A 23586-nucleotide genomic window follows, 5' to 3' on the forward strand; every position below is an offset into this window, starting at 1 on the left:
ATACAATACTTCCAAAGGTAAAAAGTAACGTAACCAATTTTTTTCCTTTTTTTTAGTCTCTTTTTAATATTTGTTGCAAAAAAAAAAAAGAATGTTTTAACATATTAATTAATTGAGTGTATGGTTCTTTGTTGAGGAAAAATAGAAGCAATTTAAAAGTTTCTGTACCACTCTGACTGAAATAGAGGAGGAAAAGTGTATCTTGCATATAGACTTGTGCTCAGCTAACTACAAGCAACATATCAATCTGTAGCAGAATTTAAAAAAAGGAATTGAGATTTTATGGCCAGCTGCATCAAGTCAACAACAAAAAAGGGGAAGCTCCAGAAATTGCTTTCAAGAAACTTGAATTAGACTTCTTGTGAGGGATTTGACTCTTTTTCTTCAATTAAGATCTCCGTGCATTAGCACACTTTTCAATTAAGATCTTTAACACTTCGTTTCCCATATCTATCTGTTCTTGTTGAATTTGCTTCACTGAACTTGCAACAGACTCACGACATCGTTTCACCTCAATCATTTCAAGAGTCGGACATTCTCCTAAACAAGAAGGCACCTCTTCCAAATTCTCACAATTGCTCACAACCAATTTCTCAAGACAGGGAAAATTATCAGAAGATGCAGTCCAGCTGCGAAGGTTCCACAAGTTTGACAATTTCAAGACTCGGAGGCTAGGGAACTCCCCTTCTTTCATTTCCCATTCTTCCCCAACGACGGAGTCATCGAGTAATTTAAGCACTTCAAGTTTGGGCAACTTTCCAATTGTTGAGATTTCAGTCCATGGCTGCTTATTGTAAAAGAGAGTCAACTTCTTCAAATTCAATGGGAATTTAAATCCATATCCGTATAAGAAACGCAGAGTAAGTGATTCTAGTTGACTAAAACAGTCAAATACGAGAATCCTCTCGCCAATTCTTGTAGCTTCTTCCCTTGATTTCCTCATGTTACAGCTTAGCCTGCGGATGTTTGGTAACTTTGTCAGTATCTTTTGCAAGCTTTGAGAGGAGGAATCAATGGCAAGGCTTAAGGTATCTAAATGATCTAAACCTGGGGATACTTCAAGATACTCAACAGGAAAAATAAAACCAGTAGCGGGATTTGTAGTCCATAGATGCCTCAATGTCTTAATGTTCCAGATAGTCTTGGGTAACAAACAATAAGTGAAGTATCCTCCTCGTAGCAGAAAAGTTTGTAACCTCGAGAGGTTAGCAATTGCAGTTGGGATAGAATCTATTAAGTTAAGACGAAGAGCCAAGTATCTCAAGTGAGCAAGCAAAAATACTTCCATAGGAAAATATGCACCAAACTCCAATTCCCCCAAATCCAACACTCTAAGAAGTTTAGGTAACCAAAATCCCAAATCATCCTCCTGAAACAATAACAAACTGCGTATATTGGGAAATTCTAGCATTGACTCGCGAATCATCAAATTCCTGGCACTTCGATCGCAAATTCGAAGGGGGTTGCTTGTGCCAGTAAGAATAAAACAATCATTCCGACTATGCAAAACATGTAGAAAGTTTTCTTCTTTGGCTTTTTTCACGCAAAACTCATGTACCAAATCATGAAGTCGGCAGGCTTTGGCACCACCCATGGTTCTTTTGTCAGAAACCATGACTAAACTTCTATCAACCAGATCCTTCAAATAGTCATCTGCCGCATCCTCTAAGATCTTTCCTTCAGTTTTTCGCACGAATCCTTCAGAGATCCAGAGCCATGACAACCTTCGGACAGGAACATCTTCGTTTTCTTTAAATGCACCAAAGTACAGAAGGCATGGCTTCAAATCATCCGATAAATGACTGTAACTCAGCTCAAGCGTCTTCCTACAGTTTTCATCATCAAGGACAATACTGGAAGTTAGACTCTTTGCAACTTCTTCCCAGCAGTCTTCTGCAGTATTGGCAAGAATTCCAGCAACGAGGACAATTGTGAGAGGTAAACCCCTACATAACTTTGCTATTTGAGATCCAACTTTACCTAGTGTCCGAGGAAAACCTTCTTTTCCAAATAGCTTTTTCTGCAGCAATTTCCAACTCTCTTCGTCAGTAAGGTGGCGGAGATGTTGGGCCATGCTATCAGGTTTGAATTGCAATTGAATTCTGCTGGTGAAGAGAATCCTACTTCCATTAGCATCATCAGGCAGTGAACTTTTCACCAAATTCCATGCCTTAATCTCCCAGACATCATCCAGAAAAATGAGATACCTATTCCCCTTTAAAAGTTTGTATAGCTTGTAAGCCAAATCATTTTCATCCATCTCAAGATATTCATCAGGACTTCTAGAAGAAATACTACATAAAAGCTGAACTAACAAACTGTGCATGCTATACACTTGAGAAACAGTACACCGAGCAAGGATATGAAAGTGGCTCAAAATTAATTGATCATTGCAAACTCTATTGGCCAATGTTGTCTTGCCAAGTCCAGCCATACCCACAATTGAAACAAAATCCAACAGCTTTGAACCCCTAGTAAGGCTATGAATAATTGTCTTTACCTCATCATCAAGACCCACCAGAACTTCATTCAACACTGGGATGCTACGTTTTGAGTCAATGCGGAAAGATTTCTGGTTAGTTCTCTGAGCTCCACAGTCATGCCTCGTGCTATCATAGGTTTCCAGGGCCTCAGTCCTCAAAAGCTGGATATCTCTGGCAACTCTTTCCAAATATTCATGTTTATCACCAACCACAATAGAGTCAATGACAAACTCTGCCCTGTGTGCAACCTCCGTAACACGACTCCAAAGAGCTTGGAGTTTTCCAGCCCAGTTGCGCTGGTCTGCTATCTTGACAAGGAAAGATCTTAAGAATACGAGATCTTCTAGGACTGTGTGGATTTGATCTTTCGGAAATGCAATTGAATCATCAGCCTCATTACAACTTTCTAGTTCCTTCAGATTTTGAAGGAGAAAATCCATAGAGCCCAACTCATTGGTCCTAGGAAAACCAAACGGCGAGAATGATGTTACTGGATCGGTAACTTCTGCCCTAACAAACTTGAGCACTTTAAGCAAATGAAAAAGAGCAAGATCGGTTTCCTTGGCCAAGCCTTCTTTGATTTGATTCACAGAAAGAGAGAAAATTACAACCGCTGCATCACAGGCCACAACTCCAATAAGATTCTTCATTTCATGGCATAGCTCTTTGAACATTTTCTGATGCCTGAGGAGGATTGTCAGGAATCTTAGCCCCTCAAGGAGTTTTAGCATTTGATTCATAATCGGAACCAGAATATCGGTACAAGATCTCAGCAGCTCCTTAATATTGTGAACGTGACACTCCATAAAGTCAGCTACTAGATGCTTATTCTTCTCCAGAGCTGAAGTGTCTGATGATCTTGATGAGTATGCAGCAGTCAAGACATGGATGTAAGTTTCTCGAACCTGGGGATCACCGGGATTAATCTTCTTATCTATTAGTCGAGAAATTTGAAGTTCTGTTTCATTCCGTACTTCATTATCTGTGTGAAAGTACCATATAGAAGCCAGGTGTAATGCATTGATAGCCACCACTTCAGCGTGAATCAAGAGATCTATCAGCTGCTGACCCAAGGCACCGCGAAGCATGGCAAAGCGAATGAAGCTTTTCAACAACATTAGCTTCTTTCCAAGGCGTCCCAAACGGAATCTCTTCATTTTCGCCAGAGTCTCTGCAACAGAATCAATGAAATCAATAACTAGTTCTGGATCTCTCAGCCAGTAATACTCCAACAGAAAGTTGATGCACCATTCCTTGATATGTGTCTCGAAAAACAACTTGATTGCTTCCCGGAATCTGGTGACCTCACTTCCGATCTGAGACGAATCAGGTGAACTAGAATGAATCAAGTATTCGCTGCAAACAAATTCAAGACCTTGCACTCTCCTGATAATCAGATCTTGAATTCTGGAAGAAATAACATCCTTCTCCTCCTCATCTTGTTCCAAACAGGTTTTATGGTTCCTCCTCCTCCACGTACACTTTGTCAGATACAGATCAAAGCTTTGTAATAGTCTCACCTCGGTCTTCAGCTCATATATAACATCACGCAAATAATGGAATGTCTTACCGATCCAGTCCAGATAATCGAGAGCGGACTCAAAGCAACTAGGGCTACTGCTGCAGCATATCTCCATTGCTGTACCTTCTATTCACTCTGAGATCAAATTTGTACCTTGAATAAACTTTCTCATAACCTGAAAATAGTCAAATGTTGTCGGCGAGACTCTTCCTTCCCTTCCCGTTGCAAGTTGCGAGACTCGTCTTGTCCTGCTGCTGCGTTGTTAGAGACATTGAGGGTCCCAGACCCGGAGCCTAAACGAGATAGCTTTTGTCTACTTTCGGCCCAAAAGTGCATTTCGAAACAATGGATCCTAACTTGTAATACTAAGGTAAGTGTAGCATTGGTTTTGATACTAAGGCAGTAAATAGTAGTAATTTTACCAGAATGTAAACACCCTAGTCGAAATTGCTCAAAGTTAATAGTAGAACTATTTTTTTTCCCATCAAAACCATTCATTATCCTTGTCAAAACTCCTCGCAGATTAATTGAACAATTCTTATAAATCCAATTCATATGCAAAGTCACAACCTAAATCCTACCAATTTACTTCAGAAAGAGTTCATCTATAAAAAAGCGATTTTAAATATGACATCTTTTCTAAGTGATAGATACAACCATGAGAATTCCTAAAATTATAAAGAGATGGATTATCCATTAATTTGTTTTTTTCGCTTAAGGCATATATGGCTTAATATAGAATTTCCTATTTAGAAATATAATGGATTTTAACTTTGATTCTCTTGTCAAAAGGAATTGATTGTTCTCTGAACTATTGTATAGTAGGGAGGAGAAAAACCATAGCAAGTAGCTAGCATAAAGCCATCAGTAAGACTAAATTGCTAAAATTGTCTTTGGAACAAGAATTTGCTAGTAAACTAACAGTCATAACAATGAAAAAAAACATCCATTTTTAATGAAAAATCGCCCTGACTAACATTAAGATATTAGCCCAACATTTGAATTTTCCAACTAAAAACATGAAAATTGAAGAAATAAAGCACCACCTTAAAAAAAGGTATTTGCCAACCATCTTAAATTAGTAATCCAAACTTCAGGCTTCTAAAGTCTTCCAGATATATTGCCCAATTATTTCCTTTCTTTCGATACTGTACTTCAATGCTTATAAGTAAAACAATATGAAGATAACAAGAAACAACATGCCCAAAAGGTAAACCATCCGAGCTACCTCTTCCAAATAGAAAAGATGATCTAAACTCTCAACCTGCAACTGTTGGCGGCAATAATATTTTGCTGGCTCGTGAAAACCAAATTTAGCACATTTATCTGCCAAATAAAGGAAGTTGATTGCATAAAAGACGAAGCATAAAGAAACATACCTAAGAAACTTAACTTTAAAGGTATCTTAGGATACCACAACCTTTTAAATACAAAGAGATGGATCCCAAATTTGTTTAACTAAAATGATAAGCCGAGGCCACTGAGAATTCACCTAAACTTGCCAAAGACCAAGACATATTTGTCCATAGAGTCACCAAGAGGAGGATTTGTAGGGTAAAATTTTGGAAAAGTACAAATCTTCCTCAAACGCCAAAATTTGAGGCTTAAAGTTCCTTCAAGTGTTGGAAAAGTCTAAAGTGAGGAAGAGTTACCATAAGTCACAAATGAGTGACTAATGTAATACGACATGTAGGTTTTAATAAGCTATTATATAAGTTTCACTATGGACAAAGTTGTGGCAGTAAATTGTGTATAACCAATAGTAAGTTTTTGTATAAAAGAAATGAATTTCACAATTTATGTAACTAACTCTTTAAATGGCTTTGTTGGGATAGAGTATTATTTCAAATAATTATTTGAAATAATTACTATAACACTTTTTATGATGTGACGTATGCGTGATAAAAAGATGATTGGAAATATAAAATAGTGGATTGAGAAATGTGTTTATGATGCAAGCAAAAAATTTTTTGGAAAAATTTGCTATCCAAACATTGCCATTGATCTTATTAAATTTTTCGTAAAAATATCACTTTTTCCCCAAATCTTATCATTTTTTATATAAAACATATCTTACTAAATTTCAAGCAAAACTTACCGCTTGTTATACAGAAGTTATCACTTGTTCAAGCGTAATCTATTACATTATTGGACAGTGCTACAGTGCCTATAGTTATGGTAACGATATTAGGGAAACCTGCTATTATAGGTTTCTATTACCTTTAGTGACAAATCAAATCTTTTAGCGACATTTTAAATATTATATTAAAATAATTAATATTAACTTTAATAAGTTTTTAATTAAAACTAGTAAGTATATGCTTGAAAGATAAGTTTTAGTCAGAAACAGAAATTTACACCTTGAGTAATTTAATTTACTTATTATTTGACAAAATTTACTTATGTTTAAATTAAACTTACTAATACTAAAAGTAAAAAATGTACATATTTAAGTAACAAAAACGGTTTTGAGTTCCTGAAAATGGTTTTGGGTATCACCTTTCTCTTTAAAGTCATCTACCTTCTTCTTATTCAGTTCTCAGTTCCAATGATACGATTGAATTCCCAGGCAAAGGTTTCCACTTTGGTCTACACTTTCTCTTTGTTACAATTGAATAAATCTTCTCACTTCAAAATTTTCATCCTTAGTTCACACTTTCCCTCTATCCTGTCTCATCAGTCGGTTGGGTTTGAGTGCTGCCATATGCAGACACAACAAAAGGGTTAGCGACGGTGGTAGCCAGCCAAAGAGCATATGAAAAATAGCAGTGACGAGGTTAGATCATCATGTTCTCTTGAAATCGTTTGATTATATTGCTGTAATTTATTTACATTTCATTTGTTTTGTTTGTCAAGATTTTCTTGGGAAATCAAGGCTGAGAATTTGAAGATTTTATTGCAATTTTGGGGTCGAAAATGTCCGTTGAAACATCTAGGAAATGGTTGTAGTTTTGATTGTCTACGGGTAAAATATGCTTAATAGCCATGTGAAACATCTAGGAAATGACTTGAGACCAGGCGTTTAAGTTAAATGTGATTAATTTATGAATGCATATAAGATATTTGGTGAAATGTCAAAGAGAAATTTGTATGTTGTGATTGCTGCTCTGTGCGGGTGAGAATTACTAATATATTAGTAACTCAACATGAGCTTTATAACTTGAATTCTTCAGGCAAGAGAGATTTCTCCCGTTTTGGAATTCTAAGTTGATACGCTTGATGGAGCAGATGTTATTGAACTGAACTGATCTAGAATCATTGTTGCGAATCTGTTGTTTCTATGGAAATTTATTATCAGCCTCTTGAATTTTTTACTCCATGTTAACGTCTGCAATGCCATGGAAATTTGGCCATCTATGGAAATTTATTATCAGCCTCTTGAATTTTTTACTCCATTGTAACGTCTGCAATGCCACTGAAATTTGGCCATTATTACTCTTGTAAATCTGTGTTGCAGAAGCAATTCTTTTTACAATCCTATGATACATGTAGATTTTGTAGAATCACATCTTCCTTCTTCTTCAGTCAGGAAAGGAGAGAAAATTCATAGAACAGTTTCCAAATGTAAGCAGTTAAGATTTCAGAAATAAGAGGGATCACTAAAAGGGAGATGATATTTCAAATACTAAACCAACCTAATAATATCAAGGAGCAGGACATAAAGATCAATGTATATTCATTTCTGGTTTGAGCAAAGCCTGGACAGAGCAAGTTGTAGCATCCTGTTGATAGAAAATTATTCCTCTGTTCATTGTTGGATGGAAGACAGACCGATAAATACATAATGTCATATTTTAGCTGCATTCTAAGGACTCGAGAGAAAGTGATTAATTTAATTTTAAACTATCAACAAATGTGGGATGCTTACAATCCAATAAATGAAAAAACTTGTTCTTTTATCTCCATATAATTCTGGAAAAAAACCTGTTGTCGTCCAATTAAGACACACAAAGAAATTAATAGAATGATTAAGTGATCAATTTATATATGCTATTTTGAAGAAAATAAAAAAAAGGCGTGTGTAACAGGTGCCCTAATAAAAGTGGTTTTATGTGATAGTTTCTTTAAAAAATAAATTAAAATTAAACATGGACAATGTTGAAATAAAAGAGTCCAAATAAATATGAACGTACGTATTCATACGATAGTTTTGGTGTAAATTAAGTTCACTAACGGATGTTCATTGAGTGCCTATCGTTATAAGTTTGCACTACTTGAAAGAGTTGTGATCATGTGAACATGCAACTATACTTCGTTAAAAACTTACATGCCACCCTGCTTCAATGATGTTTAAATCTGAATCGCAAGAGCCTCCTGTATTCCAAAGCTGAGATGAGCTAAATTCATTGGGTTTCTGTCAACTCAGGGCTCCCATATATTCATGATTGCCTTCGCTCCATGATAGGGTGTTAATTGTTAGTAATTTTATTGTTAATTTCCCCTTTTATTTTTGCCAAATATTGTTTTAATTATTAATATTTACTTATATTTGGTATTGGGACTTAATTTCAGGAACAAAGCAGAAAATTACCAAAAAGGAGGGACTTTTATGGGAAAACGGAGACTTCTAAGGACCTTGGACTCTTGAATTGGTGGGGACCACAAGCTAGTGAAAGGCATTTAGTCATTTGGGCCTTTCAAAGAAAGCAACGTAGAGAGACTTGGACCAAGAAGTAATTTGGAGGCTTTGTCCACATGTGTGGGGACCACAGAAAATAGCTTTTAGGTTTCTTCCTTTTGGCTTTTTAAGAGAAAACGTACAGAAACAAAAGGAGATCCCTAGTTTTAGTGTAGTTTTTAGTTTAGTTCTAGTTTCCTTTCTTTCTTTCTTTTGACTGGCCTCTGACACACGCCAGGTGTTTGACAATATTCCCCAACGGGAAAAACACCATTTATCCTTTGCAATCCATGAATTCGTGTGGTGATTTAATTATGCGGCGTGGCTAAGCCTTCCTTCTAGTCAAGGGGACAACTGACTATTTGGTTCGACAATTACTGTGAGATCGAATCTGTTTTAATTATTTTCTTCATTTATTGGTATTTGTATGCTCCTTGATTTTAATTGCTATGGCCTTGTGTATGATTGATTAGTGCGCAATAATTAATTATTCATATAGGCTATGTTTGCTAAATAGGGGTAATTGAATCCGTAATTGTTCGTTATCTCTATCTCAGTAGCAACTGGCGTAATTGGGTTTATGTCAGGGGAATATACGATCTAGCTTAAACAAACCCTCGTAGCGTGTTTGTTAGTTAGGATTGGGCCTTTCTAATTATTAATGCAATCTAGAAATTAAATCCTACGATCGTACCTAGGGTTGTTTTGGGTTAGAGAAATAGCTAACGGTCGTACCTTAGCTATCGATAAATTAAGAAAAGGTTGGTTGTTTATCGCGTGCATGACAACTATAACCAATCTATTAATAAAAGTTGGAATTATCTGCGAATCAATGATCAGTGCATGAACCATTTCTGAAGTGTACCCTTGGCTAGAGCTTCCCTTAATTATTTCTCTTAATCAATTATTTTCTGCAGTTAATTTATTTAGTTAGCATTTAATCCAAAACCCCCCATACTTTGAACTCTAGAAGAAACGAATTATCCCCAGTCCCTGTGGATTCGATTCTACTCACCGCTATATACAAAATCTGTATTTTTCTCGAGTAGGTATTTATTATTGTACAGGTTCGACACCCTGTCACTCCATAATACTTTTCTCCTCGAACTACTGCAGCTACAGACTAAAAAATTCCACACGAGACAGAAAAGTTTAGGGAAAAATAGAAAAACACTAGCTTGTTAGGAGACGAAAAGTGTTCAAGTACATTTTTCCTTCTTCACGCCTAAGTTTTATGTTATTTATTTGCTATGATTATGTGTTGTTGTGGCCTTTTTTTAATACAAATCTTGTGATGGTTTTGTAGTGAATGAACCAGATTTCAGCCAAGACCATTAAGGAATTTTATTCTTGAGAGAGTACAAATGTTTTTGCACGTCTTTGCTCAAAGCTTTTAGGATGATTTAAGTTTCTTCGAAGGTAGTTTAATGCGTTTTGATTGTAAATCTGAACATAATCTCCTTAGTTTGCAATTTTTGGTGTTTACTTGTTTTAATGTGAATAATTTCAGCTTGCTTGGAAAAAAGTTTGGTGATCAAATTTCAGATATTGTTAGCATCCAAGTGCTCCTGGGTTTGTAAACCAGAAATTTCAATCCAAACTGAAGCTTTTGATAGTGATATCAGAGCCCTTGATGCTGGTGATCAAATTCTCAAATCAAGTTACTAGCCTTTTGATTGCTTCAGATTTCTGAAGCCAAAGTCTTTGTGCTCTAAATTCAGTTCTTGGCCATGTAATCTTGTCATGCTTAGATAGCTATATCTAGTGTCCTGCCAGCTTAATTTTGATGCGTAAGTATCAATTATTAAAAGCTAGTAAATGAAATTAAATCTCATGTTGCTAATTTTGTTAGTGGTTAAACATTCAAACTACATGCATGAACCTGGACAAGCAATAGAGACATAAGCCGATGTAAGCATCAAATGATTGATTTTCCTTATGATGATATGCTCTGATTCTCTGCCGGCTGTTGCTTCTTTCAGATTAATCTAGTTGCTGCAAGTGCGGTTCATTATAATTAGGCTGGAATTCCGATATTTAAGGCCTTAGGTGGAAGAACACGTTGCATGGAAACTTTAAATCCAGCATTGCATTTCAATGTAAGGACGTGAAATCCTATTTTCTAGTGACTTGTTGGCCAATTTGAATTAGATGGACCTTTGTTTATTCCAAGTACTAAATAAATAGGTGAGTAGATTCAATCTGATGCTCAAAATGAGCCGTTTTCTCCTATTTTGAAATACCAATTTCATATCAAATGTCTTGTGCATGTAGATTTTGTTGTTTACTTCAAATTGGACTGGCTTACTTGATGAGCAGAACTCGAAAAGCAACTCAAATACTCATGTTATACAATACTCAGCACACGGTTTTTTAGGCTTTGAACTGGATAGATCTCGGAAAACTTGAAGATGTGTTGTGCAAGTGTTGTGACTGCTATGCTATACTAATAGTCTACAATTTCCTTCTAAGAAATAAGCACTGACATGAACTTTCCCGTGGAGTTTTTTGCTGTGTTAACCAAGTACCTGTGCATTTATGTGATTTGCTTGTATCCATAAAGCTGGAATTTCGAAACTCTGGAGCTTTCGAAATGAGTTTTTGAGTTTGAAACCAAGCATATGCTTCAACCGAATTGTGATTTAAGTTCAGGAGAATGCCCTTACCACATTAATGGCGGTGTAACATCCATTCTGTTGTAGGAGCACGTACCCTTATTTATTTCTGCGAGCATTAGAAGTTTTTACTCCTAAACGACACGAACTTAACACGAGGTTAATGGTTCGGATTGAGGTTTCGCGAGTTCTGGTCAGAATCGAGTCGAATCCGATGAACCCGAAAAGAAAACGGGTCGAACTCGGGTCAATCCGTGGGTGATCCGATACGACCGTTAACCTGTTTACAAATTAAAAATTATTTTATCTAACTTTCCTAAGTTATTCTTTTTTCCCAAAGGCATTAATCAGTTAATCCTAAATGAATTTATTTAACTTGTGTGAAGTTGAAATTATTATATTTGGACAAATAATGTATTACATTATGTTTTATTTTTATACTATTTTAATTTATTTTAAATTTGTTTTGGGATAAAACACTTTTACAGTGTTTTAATTTATTTTAGACTCGGTTTGGGATTATTTATTTAAATTTTTATTACTTGCTTATGTAATCAAAATTGTGCAAAATTGATTTTATTAAAAATTACAGTGATAAATTAATAAATTAAAATTAAGTTTCGAGTCATTCGAGTTGACTCGTCAACCCACCAACATGAAATTTTTGGATTCGGGTCAGATATCTATACCCATTTCAGGTTGGCAGGTTAAGTTCGGGTCAGCGGGTTTTCTATTACACCCGATCTCAACCCGACACACCAATACGATTTGGACCCGATTGCCACCCCTAACTATATTGGTAAAAAAATAATATATTTTACAAATTATTCCAATTTATTTAGAAAATGTTACTAATTTCATTACAAATTATGAAATGTAATCATGGTTTACTAATTTTTTACTAAACATAAATACTGCATACAAAAGGAAAAGATATTTGACTTTGTTTTACTTTGATTAGAAAAACTTGTGGTAGTAATAACGAATAGGGCTGCAAACGAGTCGAGTCGAGTCGAGTTTTGGCCTTATCGAGTCGAGCCTTGACTTAATTTTATCGAACTCAAACTTGAGCTCGAGCTCGACGAGCTGGCAATTTTGAAGCTCGAGCTCGAGCTCGACTCGATTCGAGCCGAGCTCGAACTCGAGTTCGAGCTCGAAAAAAATAAAAATAATTATTTTATTTTTTAAAAAAATAAATAAAATAATATTTTTTCTTAATAAATAATAAAATATTAAGGATTTTTATGTAATTTTACTATTAAAATTAAATATATATATATACTTAAAATAAAAAAATAAAAAAAATTTATATATATACTTAAAATAAAAAAAAAATATATATATATATACTCGAGCTCGCGAGCCGACTCGCGAGTTAACGAGCTTAATATTTTGAGCTCGAATTCGAGCTTGAGTTCGACTCGAGCCGCTCGCGAGCGGCTCGATTCGTTTGCAGCCCTAATAACGAAATAGTGACCTTGGTGCAAATTTCAAATCAACAACCAACGTACACTTAATTACGGTAATTTTTTAGTTGATTAGACTAATATATGCCATAAAGTAGTAAGATTTGATCATTTATAAATTGACAATTTTAGCAGTTTATATACCATTCACCTATAAAAATTATGATTATTATAAAATGACATTTATAATAATTTACATACTATTTGCCAATTAAAAGTAAGTTTCATAAAAAATGTACAAACTAATTCCATATTGTGAATGATACGAAATATATTTGAAACTCACAAAACTTAATATATGGGTAAATTTACTATAATTTTAAAAGATTACGCTACATTAGACACGATCACTTTACCTTTTATACTTGTGACCTAGAAAATAAATTTATTAAAACACATAACATTTATAAATGATACATACATTTATTAAAATGCTTAAAACGCAAAACATTTATGAATGAAACATACAATCATTATTATACATTTATGTTACCAACAACTACTAACTATAATATTAAGTTTCAACCATTAATAAAAAAATCTTAGCACTAGTTTAAATAAACTTCCTAATACTTGTTTCATATAAGTTTCTTTAAGTAATATAGTAAATTTATGCCACAAACTAGTAAGTTTTGATGATTAACCAAATTTACTATTCTTTCAACAAGATTTACTATTAATCTATAAAAACTTACTATTACTTGAACTAAACTTACTCCCCACAAAACTAAGTTTCGAATGTAGAGTAGTAATTTACTTTTTAAAAAAAGTAACTTTCATTTTTATTTCGATTTACTTTTTGAAACATAAATAGGATAACACTTATATGACCATTTTCAATTTATTTTTTATTTACTTTTAGCGGTCATTTGATTATTTGATAGGCCTATCCACCTAAATAGGATAACACTTAAAAATAAGAAAGTAAGTTTTTCATCTAAAATAGTAAGTTAATAGTAATAAATTAGTAACTTTTATACTTCAAAATGTAAATTGGAATAAATATTAAACTTACTTTTTAAATAAATAAATTACTACTTTATATCCCAAACTTACTTTTTATAGTGTAAGTTTAATTCAAGTAATAGTAAGTTTTAATACATAAATAGTATTTCTTACTGATAACATGGTAAAATTGATTAATAATCAAAACTTACTGATTTATGAGACACATGTACTATTTTACTTTAAAACATATTTCAAACTAGTGTTAGGGAATTTATTTGAAATAACGATAAGATGTTTTATTAATGATTAATTTTTAGTACCTTAGTTAGTAAGTACTCATAATATACCTGTATAATACAAGATTATAGTTATCATTTAAAAAAATTTATTTACATATTTAAAATACTATGGAAAAAAGTTTGACTTTTCACATAATCTCGTAAAATATATAATAAAATTTTGTCATATTATAAGTTTTTAATTATTTTCAATTTTTGAAAAGTTTGAAAGTTTGGATAATAATAACAAAAAATCTTCCTAGTTATATATAGAATATTACTTGTTTATGTATCAAAATTTTTATAAATTAACATCTATGAATATAATAAGATGATAAAGTTTTAATAAATTTACATCTGAGACACGAGAAATAATGAGAGTAAAAGCCTAAACAAAATGAGAAATAATATAATAACAAAAATGATAAAATTAGTATAACAATTAATATAAGAAAATTAAATTAAATTTAGAAGGTAAATTAAATAACGATGTCAAGGTTAGAGGTCAAGGTAAATGTTACAAATTTTAGGAGAAATTATGTATTGTAAAAATGGTTTAATAATTTTCTATTAAGCATAACTGCTGCATACAAAAGGAAAAGATATTTGATTTTATTTTGTTTTGATTAGAAGAACTTGTACTAGTAATAAAGAAAATTTCAATTCAACAATCAACGTGCACATGATTACAGTAATTTTTTAGTCATTTAGACTAATATGTGCCATAAAGTAGTAAGATTTAGTCGTTTGTGAATTCATAATTTTAACAGTTTACATAAAATTCATCTATTAAAAATTATGATTATTATAAAATGCCCTTTTATAATAATTTACTTACCATTTGCCAATAAAAAAAGAGTTTGATAGAAAACATATGGATACAAATCCATAATGTAAATGATACAAAGTATGTTTGAAAGTCACAGAACTTAACATATGGGTAATTTTACTATAATTTTCAAAGATTATGCTATGTTAATACAACTTTAATTTTTATACTTGTGGCCCAGAAAATAAATTTATTAAGATTTTACCATTTTATTAAATTCATAGGCATTAATATATGAAAATTGCGTACCATTTTATTATATTCATCAGTGTCCATATATGGAAATTGTGATGTATAGATAAATGCAATTCTATATATAACTCGAAAGATTTTTTTTTTTACTATCATCCAAACTTTTTAACCTTTCACAAATTCAAAAATAATTCAAAATTTATAATATGACAAATTATTCTTACATATTTTATAAGGTCATATGCAAAAAAAAAGTTTTCATAGTTTATTTAAAATGCTTAAAACATATAACATTTATAAATGATACGTACAATTGTGTATCATACATTTACATTACGAGTAATTACTAACTATAATACTAAGTTTCAATTATTAATAAAAAATCTTAGCATTATTTCAAATAAACTTCCTAATACTTGTTCCATATAAGTTTCTTTAAGTAAAATAGTAAATTTATGCCATAAACTAGTAAGTTTTAATGATTAACCAAATTTACTATTCTATCAACAATATTTACTATTAGTTTATAAAAACTTACTATTATTTGAACTAAACTTACTCTAAAAAAAGTAAGTTTTAGATATAGAGTAGTTATTTACTTAAAAAAAAAAAAGTAAGTTCCATATTTCTTCAAATTTACTTTTTGAGACATAAAAGTTACTAATTTCTTGAGTTAACTTACTATTTTTAATGTAAAACTTACTAACCATATTTTTAGGTACTATTTTATTTAGATGACCAGTATAACAGGTAATCAAATGGTCGCTAAAAGTATTTTTACCTGTTATATCAGGTAAAAACAGTTTCGTTATCATAACGCTCGTTACTTCAGACTTTTCCTACATTATTAACATTTCTTACCATTTTTTCATGCAAACCATTCCAATTTTTAAGTAAAATTTGCCGTTCTTTTATTGAAACTAACAACTACTTTTTTATGACTAAAAAACTCTTGGTAAAATTTATCATCCTGTTAATGATATTTACAACATTTCTTCAGGCGCTTTTTATGCTTTTTTTTTTAAATACTCTTACTTAGCAAAAACATATAGCGTTATTAGCAAAACTTATTACTTTATTTATAAATAATATTTTTCTATGAATAAATTAGTTAGTGCATACAATTTTCGATCTGTAGCTTATATATATTCACAGTCATTGCTTATTTACAATTGAATACGTGTTTAAATAAAACTATATTTTAACAAAACACTAAATATTCTTCTACGCAACCAACCAATGCCTTGAGGATTATCATTGCACTAGTCCTTAAAGTATAGCACTACTATTCTTTCTCTTGAATATTATTGATAATTTTATTGCAAAGTGTAATTTTATTAGGAGCATATCAATTTTCTTAGTAAATTTACAACTATATTATTGACGATTCCTGGGTTTTGCAAACATCTTATAAGTTTGCATGCTACTATTTAGGATGTTTACAGCTACTATAGTCAAATATTGTTGGCAGACTCTTTGTTCTTTTCCGATTTGCAGCATCCAAGACTCTTATCTTGTCTTGGTCTGTTTGGTGGAGACTTTATGATGCAAGGGGCTCCGGGCCGAATGCATCCTGCCGCACCACTGCATGATGGGAAAGCGATGATGTCTACTTTACTGGGGTTCACCAAACCTATTTCAATACAGCCAATCGTTTGAATCGGAATGGATCTTCCGTCACATTTATTTCCTGTACCAATCTTTGTCCTACTTTTATTAATTCAGTTGGGTTTTACGTAGAAGATCAATTTATTAATCCAGTTGCTCCCAAGAAGTGCAGAAGGAGAAAAGACTATAAAATTATTAAAATGATGCAAACGCTGAAAGATACCAAGCCAAATACTATGATGCCTTGGCCATATGCCGAATCCACTAGCAGATATTAAGCAAAAACCCATTAGAAAAATGCATTATTTGTTTTGCTATTTACCCATATGAAATTCTAATCATGTATTTCCTTTGAGGACAATAGGATGGAATTAATTTAGGTACAAAAGGAAGAGTACAAGGCACATAGATATTGGGTTGGCCGTTTTGCTCTTTTTTTTTTTTGGATTTATAAAATCAAAGAACACGCAAACTAGAAAAGAATTTCAAGCCTTCTTCGTTTTTTTTTTTTTGGTTGAAGAGGTACTACTTATTGTAGTATTCGCAGAAACAAAAGTCCACACATCTACTCATGTTGAACACTGACAGTGCATAAAAAATATCACATATGTATGCAATAACAGTGCATAAAAACATTACCTCTAAAGAATCACAAAATTTTTTGTCTGAATTTATTAACACTTTAGTTGTATTGAATATAATCAATGATTTCTCTGATTGTAATACAGCGACTCGATTGTGAATTGTTTCAAATCTATTTCTATAATTTTTTTTTAATATATACATAGCATATTTACCTTGCATAGGTCTTGAAGGGACCCATTATTAAGGCCTCAACGGTCCATAAAATTTACCATGTAAACACCATATTCAAAATTGCTCACACTAATATCTTGAAGTATTTTTCCAGAATACCATCATTATGCTTGTGAACACCAACTTAATTAGGAGTTTAAGAGCGCCTAAACATTTTATATAGCTTGTAATTTATGACCTATGGTAATTATCATGTTATCTAATGGTATGATTGCAAAATTGTTAATAGTACTTATAAAACTAAAAGATATACTTTTGAGCCTATCCAATAGTAGATAATCTGCACACAGTTAAATTGTTAAAGAATTGTTTGGTTCACCTATAATTCGTATGATTAGATATAAAATGCAGTTAAATTTAAGTAAATAAGATTTATTAGAAAAAATTAAAAAATAGCATTATGTCATATTTCAAGGTTCTATTTTAGAAATAGTGAGGGCAAATATAAAAAATTTTAGTACATTTGGGGGAGAATAGTGGGGCTAGATAGAATACTTTTCAAAAATGAGGAGGCAAGAGTGAGGCAGTATTAAAAAACTAAACTTTTTATAAGTTATTTTATAATTTTCAAAAATTGAGGGCTTCCAATTATAGCTGTAGAGTAAAATCAGCTCCATGTTCTTCTATTGTGACAAAATACTTCAAAACGTGAAGGCATATTTTCAAATTGTATATTTATAATGGAAAGAGATGGATTACATCCAACCCTAAAAACAGATGCAATTTTTCTATTTAAATTATAGAGAATGGAAATATGTGTAATAAAAAGCAAAAAAAAATTATGTTGACAAAAATATAAGCTCTTTCAAAATTTAAAAAAAAAAAGACATTTCTTGAAGAGAGAATTTTTAAAACGTTAGTATCAAGAACAACCATTGAGATTCTAACCAAAAAGAGTGGAAAAAAAAATAGGAAGATGCATAAGATAGAAACCCAAAATATGGAAGGAGAAATAGATCAAAATGAATAACTTTATTTCCCTTTTCTAATAATTGTTCATAAAGAGGTCAAAGGCTTAATGTGCAATCCTTCATCCTGCAAAGTAATTTAAAATAATTCCAAAGCATGACTTTTGCAGGATGAAAAACTGATCATCAGGAGTTTAGAAGTCATAACCTCATGTAGCAACCACTCCTTCAAAATACGAATACTTTTGAAAATGCACAGCCCTTCCAAGACATTAAGTTTAGAAATGCACAGTCCTTTCAAGACATTAAGTTTACCACATTCAGAAACAGTTCATGCTAACAACTATAAGTATATATCTAAATGAAACTCAAGCATGTTTAGAAGACTTTAATTCCAGAAAATTCTAACACTAAATAAAAAATGCACAAAAAATAAGACTTGCAGAACATCAAAACATACAAGGAGTACGTAGCTATTGTGTTTTGCAATGAGTAGATGTGTGGACTTTTGTTTCTGCGAATACTAATGACAATTTTGGACTTTTGTAGCTATTGTATGACAAAAATAATGACAAAAATACAAGGAGTACGTAGCTATTGTATTAGAGTATTGCTGTGTAGATATTTACATGGCAAGAAAACCTATAAATAACCAAATTCACAAATATGAGTTTAATTGAGTATCAGAACACAAGAAAAAAATCTACTCAAATTGAAATTACTGAAGTAGTGGATTTCCCAACTAAAAATTAACTTCAGATTCTTACAAAATCAGCAAGGAGATAATAGCAATGTTATGGCTACATACAAGGTTGCAATTTAGGAAGAAGCCACCTATAACTCCATTAAGATTACCTTGCCAAAATATAGCCTCTTAAATATTAGCTCAAAACCTGAAATATGAAGTAATAGGACATCATTTATCATCAAAATCCAAATGAGAGTGAAAATAAGATGTACTGTGATTTCTATTGCCTATAAACCCCAACGCAAAAGATGCTTTCGTATGAAATCCTAGTTTCCTGCCGAACCATAAAATAAAATTGCAAAATAAAGTAAGCAAATCGCCAAAACAAAAAAGAGATCAAATGTAAAGAAAGGCTTTGATGGAAAACAAATAAAAAAGGGGAAGCAGCGAGAGTTGAGAGTCCTCAATAAAGAGAAATGAGAGACAGGCTTGCAAATTTTGAGAAAAAAGGGATAGAAAACATACTGCTGAAAATATGGTAATTAAGTGTAATCTAATAACCGGACAATCAGAAGGTACACGGCCCAAAAATCTAAAGGTTGGAAGAGATTCATTAGAAAAAATATTGAATCATGGTCAATAAATAGCACGAAAGTGGCTGATTTTGGAGACAAACATATCAACTCTGAAAAGGCATGTATGATCTGGATGGACTAGAAGTACACCTAAAAGTTGGAGAAAGACAATTTTGGAGGAAATGCATTGCGTCTACTATGACTGTCAAAAGCATTCTCTGACTCTTTTGATTCTCTTACAAGAAGTAGTTGGGCTTCAATGTTAAAAGTTAAGAGCCCAACAAAGAATTGATCTTGATGTCACTTTTTTTTTTTTTTTTTCAATCGTCAACTCTACTCCTAATCCTACTCTATTCTAATCTAACTACGGGGGAGACTCAACTGGACCTATGGGAGGACCGATGGGGACAGAACCACCACCGGACTAGACAGGTGCACCACACACCCATCTGGATTTTTTTTGAAGAACCACAACTGTGGCAAATTGGTGGGAGGCAAGGTTCGACCCTTGCCTCCCACCCCACCAAAGCCTTAAAGGCTTGGTGGTGGCCATCAGCCTAAGGCTGATGGTTGATCTTGATGTCACTTGATGGCTCAAATGTGGAGTGACCCTGCTGGAGAAAAATCTCTCCATTCTAGCGGCCAAGTGTCATGCAACAGGGGCTGTTATAGTGAAAGAGGACCTTTATTTATCTAGTAGGTAGACTAGGAGGTTATCGGCTGTGCTTAGCACAGCCTAAGCCCCCTATAATCTATTGTCATATATTTTCGTATAAGGTAAGATTAACAGCAATGTTTGTGAAATAGGATTCTTAAAATTATAAATTACCAATCAAGCATGCAACTAACAATATAAGACTAAACAAAACCAAAAAATCATTAGCATTGCACAAGATAAGAGAAGATGACAAAAGATTAGCAAGTAGTGTTACAAACAACTTGATATCTTCAAGTGCAAGTTAGTCTTACAGAGATAGGAGATGACTTGCTGAATGCTTAATATAAAGTGCAATGATAGGCAGCAATTACAAAAGATCACATATTGAGATCCATTAAGGTGCACAAAAGAACAATTTCTTAATGGATGTCAATATTATGTCAAAAGATGGAAGATTAGTAATTCAGCTATAAAGTGCTTCAACATTAGCAAAATTAGCAATTCAAAAGGCTTTAAGGAAGTTCAGAGTTCATAATCACGCTGCTTCTTCAAGGGACTTCCAGGTGCATTGGTGGGCAGCAAGGTAGATGTATTAGCTTCAGCAAAATTCAAACCAATTTTGGAAGGTACAGTTCCAAAAACCAAGGCATAGCCAATGCCCAATCTACTATGTAACAAATATTGAAAAATTCCTTGCCACTCTTATTTTTAAACTTGGGCACAGTTGTATCTAAATCCTTATTCTATATTAGAAATAAATTACCCATTTGAAAAGGTTCAAAATTCTCATCAGACTGAATAATCATTCATCTAAGTCCAATAACACAACTAATACCCAACCAATTGTGTTGCAAATATAATTCAGAGCATCTAAATTGTAAGTAAGTAATGACAGTTCACCTCAATTAAGCTAAGCAAGTATGAATTGAAAAGTTAAGAGGGAAAAAAAATTGCAAAAACAAAGAACAAAATAGATGCAGAACCATAAGAGAGTTTTAGTCAATAATCACAAAATGAAACAAAAGGAAGAAACCACAGCTTTGTAGCAATTTGATCCATTTTGAAGTTAACAAATACCTAATTTAAAGTTGCTAAGCAATACGACAATTTAATTACTAATTCTAGCATGTGGTTAAATTCTAATATTTGAGACTTGTTAAGCTTGGTCTAAACGTTTACTGCCTATAAACATAAAAACAATTTATTCTAGTACCTTGTAATTTAGTGAAAATTGCCATAAGGTTGAAAGCAATTGGTTAGCTTGTACAGTTCAAATTCATGGAATATATAAATAAGACGTTTTACCATGAGATTTACTTTGTCCAGTACAACTAAACTGTACCATGAAAACCAGCCAAAAGGCGTGAAGAAGGGAACAAAAAGGCTCCATTAACAATAAAAAGCCTCTTGAATGGCAAGAAAGAAGGGAAGAAAAGCCATTTTGGTTAAAGGTAAAGTCTAAATTGCAAGATTTTCCTGCAATAACAAGGTGACGCTCAACTAAAGTAATAACAAATATAGGGAGCACTAATTCTGCTATAATTTATAGTATAGTCTCAAAATATCATCCTATTAAATACACAGGCCAATCCCTTAGAACAAATTGGCAAAATTTGAATGAAAAACTCATACTCTAGCAAAAGAAAATGAAAGGCAAGATTTATGCAAAGACACGAGGAAAAGGCAAATCCTTGATGACTTACAATGCTTTTCGTCATTTGTGGCTGAAAGCCTGGGACCTAAGTACGCACAGAACTATCAAAAATAGATCCATCATTTAATGGAATAGAGATGCAAAGCAAATAAAGAAAACAGACTTTCTCCTTAATGAATGGAAAACGAAGCTTGTGAAAGAGCATTCAAATAATGAATGACCAGGAAAATCACAACCGAAACTTGATTAAAAATTTAAAAAAAAAGAGAGTAAACCTTTTTAATAGTGAATGACATAAAATATACCATATCTTAGAGTGTTGCAGCACTATGGAAGAGGAAAAAGCCCAACTTTCTCCTCCTGCAATCACCCAAAAAACATGTAAAATTTAGATTAGTAAAAAGGGGAGAAAAAAGCGAAGAGAAAATTAAATACACAAAAATAAAATTCAGAATGCCTAAGCAGTGACTTTTGGATTACCAATCAAAGATAACAATCATGATGTCTGCAAAGCACCACATGGAAACTATTAACTGCCCAATTTCCAAATCGAAAGTATCTAGGTTCTTAACCTTCCCCATTGGAGAAATTTATCAAATAACAAAAAATCATTCCACAGGGTTAAAATATTTGGGCAGATAAAAGATTTAGAAATTTATCTGAATAATAAAAAACCATTGCACAGCATAACAATAATTAGGCAAATAAAAGATTAAATAGTTTAAACCAAGTACTCCAACATCCTAACTCATTAGATTTGGTTCCACCGCCGGCTTAACATAAACTTTCGCATTATCAACTGAATTTTAGAAATATCTAATTCAACTTGCTCCAATCAATAAAGTGAAAATTCACACTCTAAAATTTCAATTGTCCTATTTCCCGTAACTACTGCATCAAACTATCCAACCGAAGCAAAACTTTTCAGTTTTCCACACCCAATTTGATGACATCAACAATTTGTAATAAAAAAAGGAACCGTCTATAACTAAACAAAGACAACAATATACACAATCCCACGTAGTACACTACTAAATAACCCATCTTTATATCTTGAAGCTAATCTTCAAGATCTATCTCCCAGAAGAAAATGCTTAGTTGGAATGCTACAATTTTTACTCCATTGCAGGGCTCGCTGGGAAGTTTATGACAGCAAAGCAGAGGATACTGATAGAGCAGTTATTTGGCACATTTTGCAGTGTTATTTTAGCCTAATTTTGGCTATTTACTGTGCTAAGTACTGAGGTTTAACTCATATCTCACATTCGTATGAATTATAGGTGATCGGCATTAAAAATGATCTTGCGGGGCAAATTTCCAGAAGACTTGTCGTCCCGGGGCATGACCACGCCTTGGAAGGTGGACGAAACCAAAAGCCGGACTGTGGTCCACGTGAACCCGAAGCGTAGGATTAAAACTTCAAAAGGAGATAGCTTTTGTGAGATGAATTGCTCCAGACGTCTCTTCTTTTTGACTTCTTGTGTGCGGCGGCTATATAAAGAAAGGGGAAGCAAGATTCAAGACAATCTACTTTTAGGCTTAGTTTTCTTTTTCTACTTTTCTGGGGGTCAGACGCTTTTGACTGGGGCTTTTGGCTTTCTTCAGCCGCAACTTAGATTAGCTTAGGAGTTCACCTTTTCAATCTTTTGCTGTGGACGCCTTTGACGCTCGCTTTTGATTTGCGACAATTTTCCATCGTTTTATCCCGTCTCTTGATTTCGCTCCACT

General features: G+C 32.9%; 1 protein-coding gene across 1 annotated transcript; it reads right to left on the reverse strand.

The window, feature by feature from the left end:
- Positions 1-388: 388 nt before the first annotated feature.
- On the reverse strand, positions 389-4120 carry LOC113777052 (putative late blight resistance protein homolog R1A-3). The gene has a single exon (XM_027322097.1). The coding sequence runs from the start codon at positions 4118-4120 to the stop codon at positions 389-391; it is 3732 nt and encodes a 1243-aa protein (XP_027177898.1).
- Positions 4121-23586: the final 19466 nt, after the last annotated feature.

This window comes from Coffea eugenioides, chromosome 7 (genome assembly GCF_003713205.1).
Source record: "Coffea eugenioides isolate CCC68of chromosome 7, Ceug_1.0, whole genome shotgun sequence".
NCBI lineage: Eukaryota > Viridiplantae > Streptophyta > Magnoliopsida > Gentianales > Rubiaceae > Coffea > Coffea eugenioides.

What these genes read in the sequence shown, in the direction of transcription:
- LOC113777052 (XM_027322097.1), bottom strand. Translation starts at nt 4,120, where the DNA reads ATGGAGATATGCTGCAGCAGTAGCCCTAGTTGCTTTGAGTCCGCTCTC.